The sequence below is a fragment of the Opisthocomus hoazin genome, chromosome 27, assembly GCF_030867145.1.
Source record: "Opisthocomus hoazin isolate bOpiHoa1 chromosome 27, bOpiHoa1.hap1, whole genome shotgun sequence".
Classification (NCBI taxonomy): Eukaryota; Metazoa; Chordata; class Aves; order Opisthocomiformes; family Opisthocomidae; genus Opisthocomus; species Opisthocomus hoazin.
This window is the reverse complement of record NC_134440.1, coordinates 1,447,773-1,462,063: the sequence shown is the minus strand read 5'-3', so window position 1 is coordinate 1,462,063 and position 14,291 is coordinate 1,447,773. Positions and strand designations below refer to the sequence as shown.

Genomic DNA, 14,291 nt, shown 5'->3' with positions numbered 1-14,291 from the left:
GCCCCCCCCCCCCCCGTTTTTTTTTAATGAAGAAAAGAAAAGAGCGGAAAACCGAACGCCTCCCGCGGGGCTGCGGGCCGCGGCCGTGCGGGTCTCGCTGCGCCGTGCGATGGGGGGAGCGGCAGCACCCCTCTCCCCCGCGGCCCGGGGCGCCGGCCTCTCCCGCGGCCCCGGGACCCCCCTGCCCGCCAGCCGAGGGGTCTGCCCGCACCCCGGGAAAACTCGAGCACGGGTGGATCCCCGAGCTGGGGAAGGGCCCCCACGCCGCCAGCCCACTCACCCCACGCCAGCCCCAGTGCCCCGGCCCGGCTGTCCACTCTCCTCCCCAGGGCCCCCCGTGTCTCCAGCCAGCAGGCTGGGGTCCGTACAGCCCCCTGGGTTTTTCGGGGGGGGTTCTGGTGTTTTTCTCCTTTCAGGGAGACCGTTTGTTGTTCGACATTTTCTGCTGCCTGCAGGTCAATCCGGGCTTACGCTGAGCAGGAAATAAAACATTTGAAGAGCATCAGCTGCGAGGGGTCAGCTTCTCCCGTTCAACCTCAATCCACGAACAGGCCCAGCCCCTTCCCCCCCCCCCCCCCCCCCCCCCAGCTCTGTCCTCGGGGTCCCGTCACCGGCGGGGAAGGCAGCGATGCCATCGGCCCCTGGGACGGGCCCTGCCCTGACGTGGGTTTCCCAGGATGCTGGGAGCGACGACTCCGAGCAGAAAGCAAAGTGAACCCAGACACTTCCCCAGCCCCTTTTCCTTTGCCCAGATGGCGTTTCTCCAGAGAGACATCAGCTCTGGGCATCCTGCAGAGTTAAAATTTGCTGTTCAGTGCACCCCTGAAATTACCTGAGCGTGGCATCTGCACAGCCTTCCCGCACCAGAGGGTGAGCGCGTTTCAGGGCTCACATCTGCAAATCGCCCAGGGTGGGGACACCGCTGGGCTCTGCATTTACAATAGGAGGGAAAAAGCAGCAGAAAGAGAATTACCCCAACACGTGTACACACGCAGCCGCACACGTAAACGCACGCATGCACAAGTCAGGAAACAAACAGGGCGACGGGGAGGAAAAGCAACAACCAAAATGTCCAAGTTTGATCTGATCTTCACGTTTGTTTTACGTTGCAGCCGTTCTGCATCTCTGGGACAGCCCTGTGATCCCAGAGTGCCTCTGGCTGAAACGGGGCTGGGGGGGTGGGTTTGCGCTTGCCTTTGCCTCTGCTCCCCATCAGCATCGCACCAGAGCGTGCGGCTGCTCGCGCCGTGGGGCAGCGCTGGCGGGGTACGCAGCAGGGGAAGGAGAGCCTGTCCTCGGGGATGACAACTCGCCTCCCAGCCCTGGCAGAAAACAATAATAATAATAATAACCTCAACAAAACCACTGAAATAGAGCATGACCACGCAAAGGCCACCCTGCACATGCCCGGAGGGCTCGGGAGCCCCAGGGGCGATGGGCTGCGCTGTCCCCTGGGGCTGTGAGCAGGGTTTTCCAGCTGCGAACCAGGTCCTGCTGGCTTTACAGAGCCAGGGACCACCCCCACCCGGCCCGTGGAAGACCCACCTATCCCCCAGCAGTCCCAGCATTTTCTGAGAGCAGTTGTGGTCTCCCACGACCCAGCTCTGCCGAGGGGAGCCAGGCAGGGAACCCCCCCTCCCCGGAGATGGAAAGGGCTGGGAATGCCCCTGCCTTTGCCGCACCGGCCCTTGGCCCCGCACCAGCGACCTGTGGGGTTTGTGCTCTGTGGAGGGGGAAATGGCTGGGGAGGGAGAGCAACAGAAGAGCGGTGTCCCAGCCCTTATTTTATTTTAAAATGTAATAACAGCACAATGTCTATTTTCGTAGACAGGAACAGATCATTTCTGGAAGAGGGCCATAAATCTCAGAGGGAGGGGAAATAATTTGGCCAAGGTCATGTTGAGGCAGCAAGAGTGTAAAAGGGAAAAATACTAAAATAACAACAAAAAAGCAGTTGAGAGCTGGACTGACACAGAATCTCCACCCCAAGCTGCCTCCCCAGCCTGGGAACTCCATCCCCTCTGCCCTGCCGGTCCCTGCCCTGCTGCCCTGCCACTTCCCAGTGTCACCCCATGGGGCTGAGACGGGGGCGAGGGGCTGCCTGGGCGAGAGAGGCCAAGGGAGCAGAGGAGAACAGAGACCCCAATGAGCGGACCCTGGCAGGACCCTGGTGCACTCGCTCTCAGGGGGTCCCTTGCAGCCCCCTCGGGGCCCTCTCCCTTGGCTGCAGCAGACCCTTCATGCTGTGCTGTGCTCAGGGGGCCCTCAGGCGTGCTGGGGTGTGGGACTGGGGACAGGCTCGTGCCCCTGCGTGCTGGGGGGGACGGTGGCACTGGGCTCACCCCTCTCCACACCATTCCCCGATGTGAGGGCACAACAGCAGCAGAGCTGGGCTAACGCCATTGCAGCACTGCTGAGGAAGGCAACCAAGCCGCGGGCGGATGCCCCTGCCCTGCTGCGGTCTCGCGTCCTCTCCTGCTCCCAGCCGGGCGGCAGCAGCCCCTCTGCCCCATCCCGGGCCCGGGTGCTGGGACTCTGGCAGCACCGTCCACGGCACGGGCAGAGCGTTGGAGGGGGCAGCTGGGGGTAAGAAGATGCTGAGGTAGGGGCTGAGCTTTTGTCCAAGGCTTTGGAGTGGGTCATTTCTTGTCCAGTGGCCAGTTCTCCTGCAGCAGCTCGGAGAGGCAGAGACAGGCTGGCAGCGGGGTAATCCTTACTGTGGCAGAGAGGGACCTGCAGCCCCTGGCACCCACAGGCACCCTGCTCCCAGTGCCCTCGCAGGGCAGCTCCAGTTTGGTGGGAACATCATGGCAGGAGCAGGAAAGGAAAGGACCCCCAGGAACACCGACCGCATCTGCCATCGCGTGGGTCAGGCCTTCCCCTGAGCCAGGGCCGGGGCCGGTGGGGAAAGGCCGGCAATCCCAGGGCACGGCTGGCACTTGGCAGCCCCGCGCTTCCAGAGAGCACGTCCCTGGCAGCGCTGCCTCTCCGCGTGGCTCCTGGCAAGTGGTGGAAAACAAACTGCTGCTCGTACCCTCTGGCTGCTGCTCCCGGCTCGGCTGCCAGCTCCTCTGTGCCAGAGCGGCTCTAGCAGGCCTGGGGCTGTGCGGCGGGGGGGTCCCGGGGGTGCCTGCCGCCCCAGCCGCTCGCTCTGCCCAGGGGCACCCGCATCCAGCTCCGGCCCCCGCCGTGCCAGAGCCAAGCGCAGGGTGACCCTGCGTGCCCCAGCGGGACGGGGCAGCAGCTTGGGCCGGGCTCTCGGCTGGCTGCTCGAAGGAAGAAGAGCCATCATTTGCCAGCCTCCCATGGGAGGGCTTTCCCCTCCTCCTTTCCTCCTGCTTTTGCTATTTAATCTCTTCTCTAGCCCTCTCCTCCCTTCTCTCCGCGAGATCAAAGGAGTCTTTGTGGCACCGGGCACGTTTCATAGGAAGCGTCGATTGAGGGGTGTGGGGGGAGGCAGCACCGGTGGGATCGGAGGAGGAGGAGGAGAAGGAGGAGAAGGAAGAGGAATAAGAGGAGGAGGAGGAGGGGAGCGGCCGGAGGGAGCCCGAGCTCCGGCAGCGTGCGGACACCGGGCCGGGGGCTCCTCCGGCCGCGCCCTCGGGGGCCCGACAGCCCCGGCCCCCCCGCCCCGGCGGAGCCCGCGCCAGCGGAGAGCCCGGGAGCGGCCCCGGCAGCGGGCACCGGCGGCTGCGGGGAGGCTGGGGCGGCCCCGGGGCGGCGGAGCGCGGCTCCGCCGGGTGCCTGCTGCCCTCTGCCGCCGGCCGCCGCTGGGCACGGCCGCGCCCGCTGCCCCCGGTGCTCCCGGTGCTCCCGGTGCGCCGGTCGCGCCCGCTGCTGCCGCTGCTCCCGCTGCCCCCGGTGCTCCCGGTGCGCCGGCCGCGCCCGCTGCTGCCGCTGCTCCCGCTGCCCCCGGTGCTCCCGGTGCTCCCGCTGCCCCCGCTGCTCCCGGTGCGGCGGCCGCGCCCGCTGCTGCCGCTGCTCCCGCTGCCTTCCCGTGCTCCCGGTGCTCCCGGTGCTGCCGGCCACACGCGGCGCTCCCGGTCGCACAGGGGGACGGTGCTGGGTCCCCGCTGGCCGCTGATGCCAGGGGCAGGGGTCGCGCAGGGAGCCCAGTGTGGCCCCCACAGCCCCCGCCGGGCAGCTCCGCCGCCTCCCGAGGCTGTGGCCGGGGGTCCCAGCCCCCCGCGCTGTGCCCTCCCCACGCCGAGGAGAAGGGGCCCACGCAGCGGTGCGGAAAAAAAAGCGGACCACGCTGTGAGCCGCGAACATCCCCGCTTGGAGGTGCGACCTGTCCCACCCGCGGGCACCGGCCCCGCTCCCTGCTGCCCCGAGCACCCCGCACCCCCCGCCGCACGCTCGTCCGCGGCTGCCGGCCAGGGAAGGGGATGTTTAGGGGATGAGTAACATCCTTCCTGGCAAGGTCTCTGCCGGCTCCTGGAAGCGCGCTGTGGGCACCGGGAAGCTCAGCCCCTTCGCCTGCCTCTCGCCCCAGTCAGCTGGGGAAAGCAGCCAAGAGCAGGAAGAAGCCTGGGGATGGAGCCAGGGCGAACGAGCCCAGTCACAGCCCGCTGAATCGGCAGGAGGGGTCCCAGGTGCCAGCAAGAGGGAGGGAGGACACTGCATGGCAAGGCAGGAGGCACAGGTTGGGGGAGGCAGCCCGGGGCCCCCTCCAGAGCGGGGCTGGAAGCCAGAGCCTGGCCGAGTGCTGCCAGAAGCAGCTTGTTTTGGGAAGGAGGTGTCTTGGCGGAGCACTTGGTGCGTGGAGCTGCTGACGCTGGGGAACAGGACAGCTCTCAGAGAGCAGGTCCCAGCCATACCTCGTGGGCCAACGCTGCTTGGCTTCAGCCCGGGGCTGAATCTGCCCCAGCGCAACCAGGACTGGATCCCGAACTCCCGAGTCGCCCGCTGCAGAGGGGTTTGGACACCCCTGTCACGAGCCGGCACAACGCCCAGGGCCACGACTCACCGGAACGCGAGAGGAGGTGCCCGGGATCCACCAAGCCCAATGCGCAGGGCTCTCGCCAGCTCTGACCCACGGGGCTTGGTACAAAATCAAGCCTCGAACAGGGAAGCGGAGGCACACGAGCTGGTGGGGGGCACTTCCCCACCACCAGACCCTGCTCCCCCCCCTCAGCTCCCAAGAGCAGTATCAGCCCTGCGATGCCAGCAGTGCAGCAAGCCTGGCCCAGACCCTGCCGGTGCTGGGACGTGGGGACTCGAGGCAGCCCCTCGCTGGCAGCGGGGCCCGGCCCGGAGCTGGAGCAGCGCTGGCGGCACGGCACAGCACCCAGCCACGGCCAGGGCTCGCGGAGGCAGAGGGACTGCAGACTTTGCAGAAGAAACCGGACCTGCTTCGCCCTCACCAGCGCCCTGCTGATGCCCACGGGGCTGAGGAGCCAGCGCACAGGCAGCTCCCTCTCAGCATTCCCCGTCCTTCTGGTGAGGGGCCGGGGACCACGCGTGGGGCAGGGGCTGGCTGCAGCTCACAGCCCCCTCGCTGTGTCCAGACACGGCTCCGGAGCTCCCTCCAACTGCAGGTTACTCATGGCTTGGCAGGCCATGAATCGGGTCGGGTCTCAGCCCCTGTCCTGCCCAGGGGCACGGCTGGGAAGGGGCTGGAGCCTCGTCCGCCTGGGGACGGAGCAGCCAAGCTCCCGCCGCGCACCGGGCTGCCCTGCCCTTCGGAGCCGCACACTGCGGCATTGTGGCCCAGCTGGTTTTTCCAGAGATGCATCCAAGGGGCGAAATCAGATCTCAAGGGAAGGGAGCAGGCACGTTCCTGGCTGCGCAGAGGAGCTGTCGAGGCAATGCCAGGCACTGGGGCAGCTGCTGGGCCCCACAGCCCGGCCAGAGGAAAAGCGAGCAGACAAGCTCCCGAACCTGGGCTGCACCTCACTGCCCCGGATTCCAGGAGCTGCTGCTGCTGCTGCTTTACAGACGTTTGTTTGCAAACCCTGTGGAAGAGACGCCCTGCTCTGGCACTGCCCCCCAGCTTTGTTTTGCACCACCAGATCTTTAACGACCAGACCAGAGGGCTGGGACAGGGGGGAAGGACCCTGCTGGGGGACCAGGAAAGGGCCTGTGGGAAGCGACGTCTCAAGGAAAACAGCAAAGCAGCGTGTGGCGAGGCAGCTCCCTCCGCACAGGGACGGTATTTTTGGTCAGGGCTTGTCTAGACTGGAGCAACCCACACTGTGTAAGCACATCAACACCACGCAGCAAGCCCGGGGCGCGCAGGGCTCCTGCTGCTCCCTGCCAGGGCAGACCGGGCTGCGCTGACCGAGGGCCGCCGAGCGACTCTGGAGGCAGAGCCCACCCCGGGACTGGCCATCCCACCCCCTCGTGGGGCTGGGGTGACCCCGAGTGCTCCTGGACCCTGTCCCCCAGGCTGTGGTACCCTGCAGAGCCCAGGACGTGCCCGGGTGGAGGGAGCCTACAGGAGCTGGGACCCTGGGGGTGCAGCCAGGGTTCCCTGTGCCTCGTCGGCAGCTCTGCCCACCTCCAGCAAGCTGCAGGCAGGACCCACGTGGCCCCGAGCACCGTGGGCAGAGCTGAGATGCCCCTGCCTTGACCCGGACCCCAGAACGGGGCAGGGCTGTTGCCGACAGCGTGGGTGACGCAGCGCAGCAGACAGAGCCCCCCGGCTGACCCTCCAGCCTGGTCCAGCCCAGTCGTGCCGGGGTGCTGCCTCCCAGAGCCCCCTCATCGCTGCCCCTCAGGGCCCCGGGCCCCCGCCCATCCCCCCGCCGTGCGAGGAACACAGGCTGCCCGTGCCAAGGCTCCCTCGCTGCCCTGCCTTCCCTCGGCTCTGGCTGCCAGAGCCGCCAAGGGAGCTGCAGGCATGAAACGTCACTTTTTCCGAGAGCTTCTCCCCGCCTTCCCTTCCCCCTCACAGAGGCCGGCCGCGGTGCTGGGGTGCACAGGAGGCTCCCAGGGTCAGGGCAAAGGCAGCGCCAAGATGGGACCCAGCCAGGGCCCTGCACCGGCCACGGCTCTTCTCCGCTCTCGAAGGCATTTCCCAGGCAGCGTGGGCGAGGAGCGCCCGGCCAGCACCACCTCTGCCAGGGCTCCCTCCCACGGGAAGACGCTGCTCCTATCGGCCCCTCACCATCCCATCAGCCCTGGTCAAGCCCAGCTTTCCCAACACAACTGGGCGCGGGGCTCAGCAGCCCTGACAGCCCCCACCAACCACCGAACCTCCCTGCTAGCAAGGCGCTTCAGACCCCTTTCCCTGGGAAAAGGAAACCCTCAACACTTAAGCCCATCCACTCCAAGGCCAGGAGCATCCATGGAGTAACAGGCCTGACACAGACATTCTTTAAGGATGATCTAATTTAAAAAACACATTTTTATAAAAACACATCATAATGAAAATGCATGTAGTTTAAAAAGAGGCCCACAGTGCTCCAGTGCCGGAGGCAGCTGCATGTTGGTGATGGGACTGCTCCACGGCCCATTCCTCACCTTCCCAGGGCGTTCGGAGTCCGGTGTCCAGCTCCACGCCCCCATTTACGTTCCTTTACCACAGAAAGCTTCTCCCCTTCCCCCTACCCCCCACACCCCCTAAAGCATCAGCTGAAGCTGCAGGAGAGACAAAGGCTTGAGCATCCCCCTCACCCCAAGGCAGGCGCGAAGCAGGCAGGGTGCGAGAAGCCCTCCCTTCCAGCACTGCGGCATCAGGGACCCCCAGAGAAAAGCCTGCCCGTGCACCCCACACTCACACCAGCTGCTGGCAGCCAGGACTGCTTTTAAAGGTAATCATGGAACAGAGAAGAGCTCTGGATTGCTTTAATCCTTTCCAAAAAAGTATTGCTAGCCCAGCAGCTGTCCTCCTCCCCTGCGTTCGTGAGGATTTGTACTCGTAAGGCTGGATAATTTGACAGGGACAACACACACTCAGCACAGGCAACCTCAGACTTCCCGACGAGTTTGCTCTTCGCTCAGCAGCCGTTTGCCAGCCCGATAAATCCACCCCCACGTGCCACCCTCCCCTCCCTCCCTTCACGTGGAGGGCTGGGACAGCAGCCGTGGAGCGTGACTCAGACGCCCAGGGGACCGAGGACCTTCCCTCCCCGCGGGCAGGGTGCCGGGATCGCCAGGCACCAGCAAGCCCAGAGGCACCGCAAGCGCCGGGAGCCGAAGCCGCGGGAGCAGGGACGGGCAGGGTGGTCCCGCAGGTACCTGCGGCAGCGAGCGGCACCGGAGCTGCGGAGCCAACGGTTCACGAAGAGCCGGCGCCCCGTCCCCCCGCGCCAGGAGGGGTGCGGGGCGCGGCGAGGGGCAGGTCTGCAGTGCGTGGCCCGCGCGCGGCTCACTGGGCGCCCCGGTAGCTGTAGTGATTGCGGTCAGGGTCGCTCATGGTGAGCGGCAGGCTGGGCTTGCGCTCCGGGTCCTTCTCGTCACACTGCTGCGGGGGACGGTGCTTGAAGAAGTCGGAGACATAGCGGACCTGGAAAAGATCAACAGAAAACAAGGGTTTGGGGACCCCTCCTGCAGGCTGAGCCGCAGCCAGCAGCAACCCGGCAGAGCACTGGGTCGCACAGGGGACACTCACGATGAGGACGGCAATGAGAGCCCCTTGGAGCAGCCCTGCCAGCACATCACTCCAGTGGTGCTTGTAGTCGGACACTCTGGTGTAGCCCACGTAGATGGCGAAGGCGATGAGGAAGAACTGGATGGTGGGGCGCAGCAGCCGGGCCCACTTCCCCACCAGCCGGGCTTGCACGTAGAGCTGGGCAGGGAAGGGGGGGGCAGCGATCACCCAGTGCAGGGGGCACAAGGTGGGGTGCTCGGGGCACCAGTCTGCCCGGGGCTGGGACCCACGGGGGCTCACCGCCTTCCTGCAGCACAGCACGCCCGGAGCACGGCACTTACCGCCAGGAACATCATGCAGTACATCCCGAAGGAGGAGTGCCCAGAGTAGAAGGACAGTCTGCGGGGCAAAAGCCACAGGTCAGGCCATGAGAGCGAGCCCCCAGCACCCAGCTGGCCTCCCACAAGCCCCCCCACCCGCTCTGCAGGCTCTGCCCTGCAGCAGGAGAGCATCGATACCCATCTGGGGCTGCCACCAGACTGCAGGAGCCCGGCACTGCCAGGTGGGAGGAGGGGACGTGTCCTGCGGCCCCACAGCTCACCTGGACTCTGTGATGTTCCTGCTCTCCCCCTGGCAGACGTTCTCCAGCTGCACGTAGACGGAGCAGTTCACCTTGGACCAGTCGGGATTGCAGACAGCCAGGAAGTTCGGCCGGAGACGACCGATCATGTACTTGGCCAGGTCAGTCAGGGACTGGCTGATGGCCGCCCCGAAGAGGAAGGTCCCCACCACCTTGTAGAGGGCAGCCAGGTAGTTGTTGAACTCTGACTTGGAGTAGAGGCGCTCCGTGTAGACCAGATATGCCTCCCCCGACGAGATCTGCAGGGGCCAAGGGGGTGAAGGGTGAGGGTCTTGTAGCTACCGAGCAGCCCCAGCACCAGGGGTACGGGGTGCCCCAGCTCCCGGCGTCTGCAGCAGAGGAGCCCTGGGACCCGCTGGCCACAGGAGCCCACGGGGCCTCTCCCCGTCCCTGCAGGGAACCAGCCCCAGGGAACGTGGGTTTCACCACCCCAGAGCGAGCTTCCGACCCCCAGCAGAGCAGGGCTCGACCCGAGGGTCCTGTTGCGCTGCCAGGGGTCTGGAGGTGGGCTGTGCTGGGACCCAGCTCCTGGATGGCCCGTGCCAGGATGTCCCTGCCCTGGAGGGAAGGGGTTGGTGCTTCCTTACAAGGACAACGGTGCAGGTGATGGTGACCCCAGCCATGAGGCCATGGGTGATGGTGTCCGCCTTATAGGGGTAGCGGATGGAGTCGTCGGTGCAGTAGAAGCCCCGCTTGTACGGAGAGTTCACCAGCGTCAAGACGATGAAGGGCAGAGACGCTGCAAGGCAGAGAGAAGGTGGGGACCGAGGACACCCGCTCGCAGCCTCCACGCAGGCACCCAGCACCACACGATCTCCCCATCCCTCGACCCCAGGGCTCCACTCCCCGCTGCTGGGGAGGGATTCCCTCTGGGGACACGGTCCCAAGACACTGGCACCCAGGGCAGGAGGACTCACCCCCCCCCAGCACACCGGCCTGACACCGATAGGGCCCTATCACAGCTCCCAGCTGCCTGCAGCGCCCAGATACCACGCGAGACAGCCACGACCAGGCACCTGCAGAGCCCCCACGGCTGCCCGCTCCTCCCCAGGCGCAGCCACCGCAGGGCCTCGCGCAGGAGACCGGGGCTGATCCTGTGCCCTCTGCTCCCACTCCCCAGGGTCTTTCGGCCTAGGAGGATGGAGCTCATTAGAATTAATGAGCACAGGCATCTCGGAAACCTGTTTTAGAGCAGGGAAGGGCTCCCAGGGCCCAGATGGTCCCAGCAGCACCCTTACACCAGCTCCAGGAGCCCAGAGACGCTGGTGGGTGATCCAGCCCGGGCACGGCTGGACGTGAGTGCGCTTGGCTCCCCACCCTCGCCCTCTCGCAGCCCTTGCTGCTGCCAGCGGCTCCTCCGCCCCGGCTCCCGGCAGGGCTCTGGAAGGATGCTGCGGCGGCTGGATTAGTCCGGGCGTGGAGGCTTTTCCACCCAGCGTGCCCCGGCCCCGGGCACCGAGAGCTTGGCCCTGGCGGGACCGTCCCCAGGATCAAACGGGGCTTCGGAGGCCTCCACCCCGCGCAGCAGCCGCAAATCCCCCGCTGCAAGGGGACCCCCCCGCCCCCGGGGCCGCGGGCGGGGAGCGCCGGGGCCGGGACAGCCCGGGAGCGCGGCCCTGCCCGGCCCGCGGTCCACCTTAACCCGGGCTCCGCTCCCGGTTCCGCCCTTCCCGCCGGTTTCCGCCTCCCGGGAACGCGCACCTTTGTCCCCCCGCACCCCCCCCCGGCGCCAACCGACCCCCCCGCCGGGGCTCGCCCCCCCGCCCCCCCGAGCCGGGGGTCCCCCCCGACCCCAGCCGGGGGGTCCCCCCGCGCCGCGCCCCCCGCAGCCGGGCCGCCCCCCCCCGCTCCCGCCCCGCGCAGCTCCAGCGTCAACCGCAGCTCCCGTTCGACACCGCCTTTCTCTCGGGTAACCGCACCCCCCAAAAGGCTCCCTCAAAATAAAGCGCCGAGGCACGCGAGAGGCAAGAGCGGCCCCGGCACAAACAGGAACCGGCCCCGAGAGCCGCTCCCGGCCCGGGAGGCTCGGCCACAATTACGTCCTGGGCCTTTATTTTCAGTCCGTCTTAATTAGGCGCTTGGCAGCGTCGGTTTCGGAGCCGGGCGTTCGCCCGCCGCGGGGGGGGGGGGGGGTGGGGTGTCTGGGAGGGGGCTCCCCGGGCCCCACCGCGCCGGGCTGCGCAGACTCCGTCCCCGCGGCACAGGGAAGCGGTCCCCCCGCCCCCCCCCCGGAGCCCCGCGCCGGGCGCGCCCCCGGGGACCCCCCCAAGGCGCCCGGGCAACGGCGCGGCCCGAGGCCGGGGCAGCAGCTCCGCGGCGGGAGCCGGTGCCCGCCCGGCTCCGCCCCCCCCCACCGAGCCCCCCGCGGACCCCCGGGGCAGGGGCCGGGCAGGCCCCGCAGCACCAGCAACGGCTCGACCCGGGCGGTGGCAGCCCGGACCCCCGGTACCGGGCACGGCCCCGTCGCAGGGATCAGGGCCCGCCGGAGCCGCCCGGGGCGGGGGGTCCGCGGCCGCGCCGGTACCGAGCCCTCACCGACGGCCAGGCAGAGCACGTCGAGCACCACGAAGATCTTCCTGCGCTCCATCCCGCTGCCGTGGCGGCCCCGCGGCCCGGCCCGCGGCTCACATGGCCCGGCACGGCGCGGCCCCGGCCGGGAGGTAAAGTCCGGGCGGACGGGACGGGGCGGGGCGGGCCGGGACAGGGCGGCCCCCGCAGCCGGTGCCCCCGCCCGGGGCCGGGGCGGGGCGTGGGGCGGGCAGCGGGGCCGGGGCAGGTGCGGGGGGCGGCGGAGGGCAGCGGGTCCCCGGCCCGACCTCCCCCTCGCCCCCAGCCGCTTTCCCGGCCCCCGCTGCAGCGTCCCGGGCTTCAGCCCCCCCGGCCCCCCGGCTCCGCCCGGCTTGGCCCCCCCGGCTGCGGCGAGGGGAAGGGGCAGGAGGAGGGGGCGAGGCCGCGTGCGGGAGCCGCCTGCGTCCCGCCGGGCTCGGGCCGCTTCCCGCAGGAAAAAAAAAAAGGCGGAAAGAAAAAAAGAAAACCCCGCGAGCGGAGGAACGCGGCCGCAGCAGTGTCGGTGCGGTGCGGGCGATGGCGGTGCGGACGCGGGGCTGGCTCAGTCGCGATGGCAGTTGCTGGGGGAAAGGGGGGGTCCCCGGGAGCCTCGGGACCCGGCGGGGAGCCCGGCGGGACCCCAGCAGCCGGGTTTAAACACAGGTGGAGGCGCGGGGCTGCATTGAGCGGTGATTTAACCGCCGGAACGCAGCGCGGTGCGTTCCCGCGCCTCAGACTCCGTCGGGGCGGGACAGGCTCCCGGTGCGGCCCCGGGGGGCGGGGGTCGGCTGCTCGCTCCGGGCCCGGCGCTTCGTCAGGAGCAGAAGGAAACGTAAATAATACAGAAACCGCCCGAATGATGGCTGCCGGGCGGCTCCAAGTGCCGCGAGTGGCCCGTGGAGAACGGCCAGGCTGCTGCGGGAAGCCAGCAGAGCTGGAAGCGCTCTCGGGCTGCCCTGGGGCTCAAGGAGCGGGGCAGAGCCGCCTGCCAGCTCCCCCCTGCTGCGACCCAGCCTGGCGCGACCTCCCCCTGCCCGCGGGGCCCGGGCGCAGGGTTTGCCCCGCACGCGCAGGCCCCGCATCCTGGGCAGCGGCCCCAAGCAGGGGCTGGGGGGTTGCTGGGGGGGGGGGGGGGGGGCTGCCTGGCGCCCGTGGGGTGCAGCCCCTCCCGCCGCTGATGCGTTTCTCCTCCTCCCCACGGCCCCCGGCAGCCCTCGGCCGTGCTGAGCCACCCCCGCGGCTGCCGCGGACGCGTTGCGGGCTGGGCCGTCGTGGGGACGCCGATGCGGCGGTGCGGGGCTCGGCGAGGGCAGGGCGCGGCGGTGCGGGGCGCGGTGCGGGGACTTTGCCCCGCGCGGGGCCGCGGCCGTCGGACGGTGCCGGGCTGGCGGGAGCCGCCCAGAGCAGCCGAGCCCGGCCGGCCCGGCGGCTCCCGGCTCGGCCCGGCGCTCGGGGCTCTCGCCGGGACTGAGAGCGGTGCCTGCCCCCGGCTCGGCCCGCACCGTTGGCTCGGCCTGGGCAGAGGGGCTCGGCCTCCCCCCCTCGAAGGGCCTTGCAGGGCCGTGGGGGGCCGGGGACGCAGCCCCGGCTGGCGGGGGGGTCGGGGGGATGCCCGGGGGGGGTCCCTTCCACGGGCCCCGGTGGAGCGGGGGCTGTGGGGGGCGGCCAAGCCCCCACCCCGGGTCGCTGCAGCCGCGGAGGGAGCGGCCGTGGGAGCCGAGTTCCCGCCGCGCCGTGGCGAAGCAGCGGCCACAGGTCCGGGACCCCCGGGCGCTGGGACCCCCCGGCGCTAGGACCCCCGGGCACTGGGACCCCCGAGCTCTGGGACCCTCCGGGCGCGGCGCGGGGCTGCGGCCCCCTTTGCCGTCCGGTCCCCGCGCCTGCAGCCGCCGCCGCCCGACCTCGCCGGGGCCCCGGGCGCCTCGGTGCGCCCTGGCAGCAGAGGGACCCCCCCCGACCACCCCCTCCCGACGTCTGGGGGTCGCAGAGCCCTCGGAGGGTCACAGAGCCCGCGGCAATGTCACTCGGGTCACGCAGAGCCAGAAAAGGCATTTCACAGGACACGACGAGACGAGGGACAGGGATCTCGCCCAAGGGCTTCGAGCACACCCACCATGCCCGTTGCTCCTTGTGGGTCTCGAAGAAAGCCGGGATCCCACTCCTGTCCCTCGTGCCTTGGGCCGCACCCACCATCACCCCTGGCCTCAGCTGGAGGAGCCGGGGGCTGCGCGGCCAAAACCCCACGCAACAGCAGCACCGGCCCCCCCTTTCCTGAGCCCCAGCCCCGCTCCGGGCCCTGGCAGCTGGGCCGTGCTGCCTTACGGCCGAGCTGCTCCCGCTCCCACCCGTGCCGCATGGACAGCAGCCGCAGGGACGGCAGCCGGGATGCTCTGCCCACTCCCAGCCGCGCCAGCACCGCAGCCCCGCGCTCTGCCGGGCCGGCGTTCGCCCTGCCCCGCTCCCCGACAGAGGGTCATGGTGCCCCTTCCCACTGGTTTTCTGTGTGGTGTTTTCCAGCTGTGAGCGAGGGAGACGGGACCCCCCATGCCACCCCAAGGCCCTGGGGCA

General features: G+C 69.2%; 1 protein-coding gene across 1 annotated transcript; it reads right to left on the bottom strand.

Annotated features, from left to right (window-relative positions):
• Positions 1-7,317: 7,317 nt before the first annotated feature.
• On the bottom strand, positions 7,318-11,859 carry PLPP2 (phospholipid phosphatase 2). The gene is made up of 6 exons (XM_075444393.1): positions 11,712-11,859; positions 9,764-9,915; positions 9,138-9,415; positions 8,878-8,935; positions 8,558-8,734; positions 7,318-8,452 (listed from the first exon to the last, which is right to left on the bottom strand). The coding sequence occupies exons 1-6, from the start codon at positions 11,761-11,763 to the stop codon at positions 8,315-8,317; spliced, it is 855 nt and encodes a 284-aa protein (XP_075300508.1). The 5' UTR covers positions 11,764-11,859; the 3' UTR covers positions 7,318-8,314.
• Positions 11,860-14,291: the final 2,432 nt, after the last annotated feature.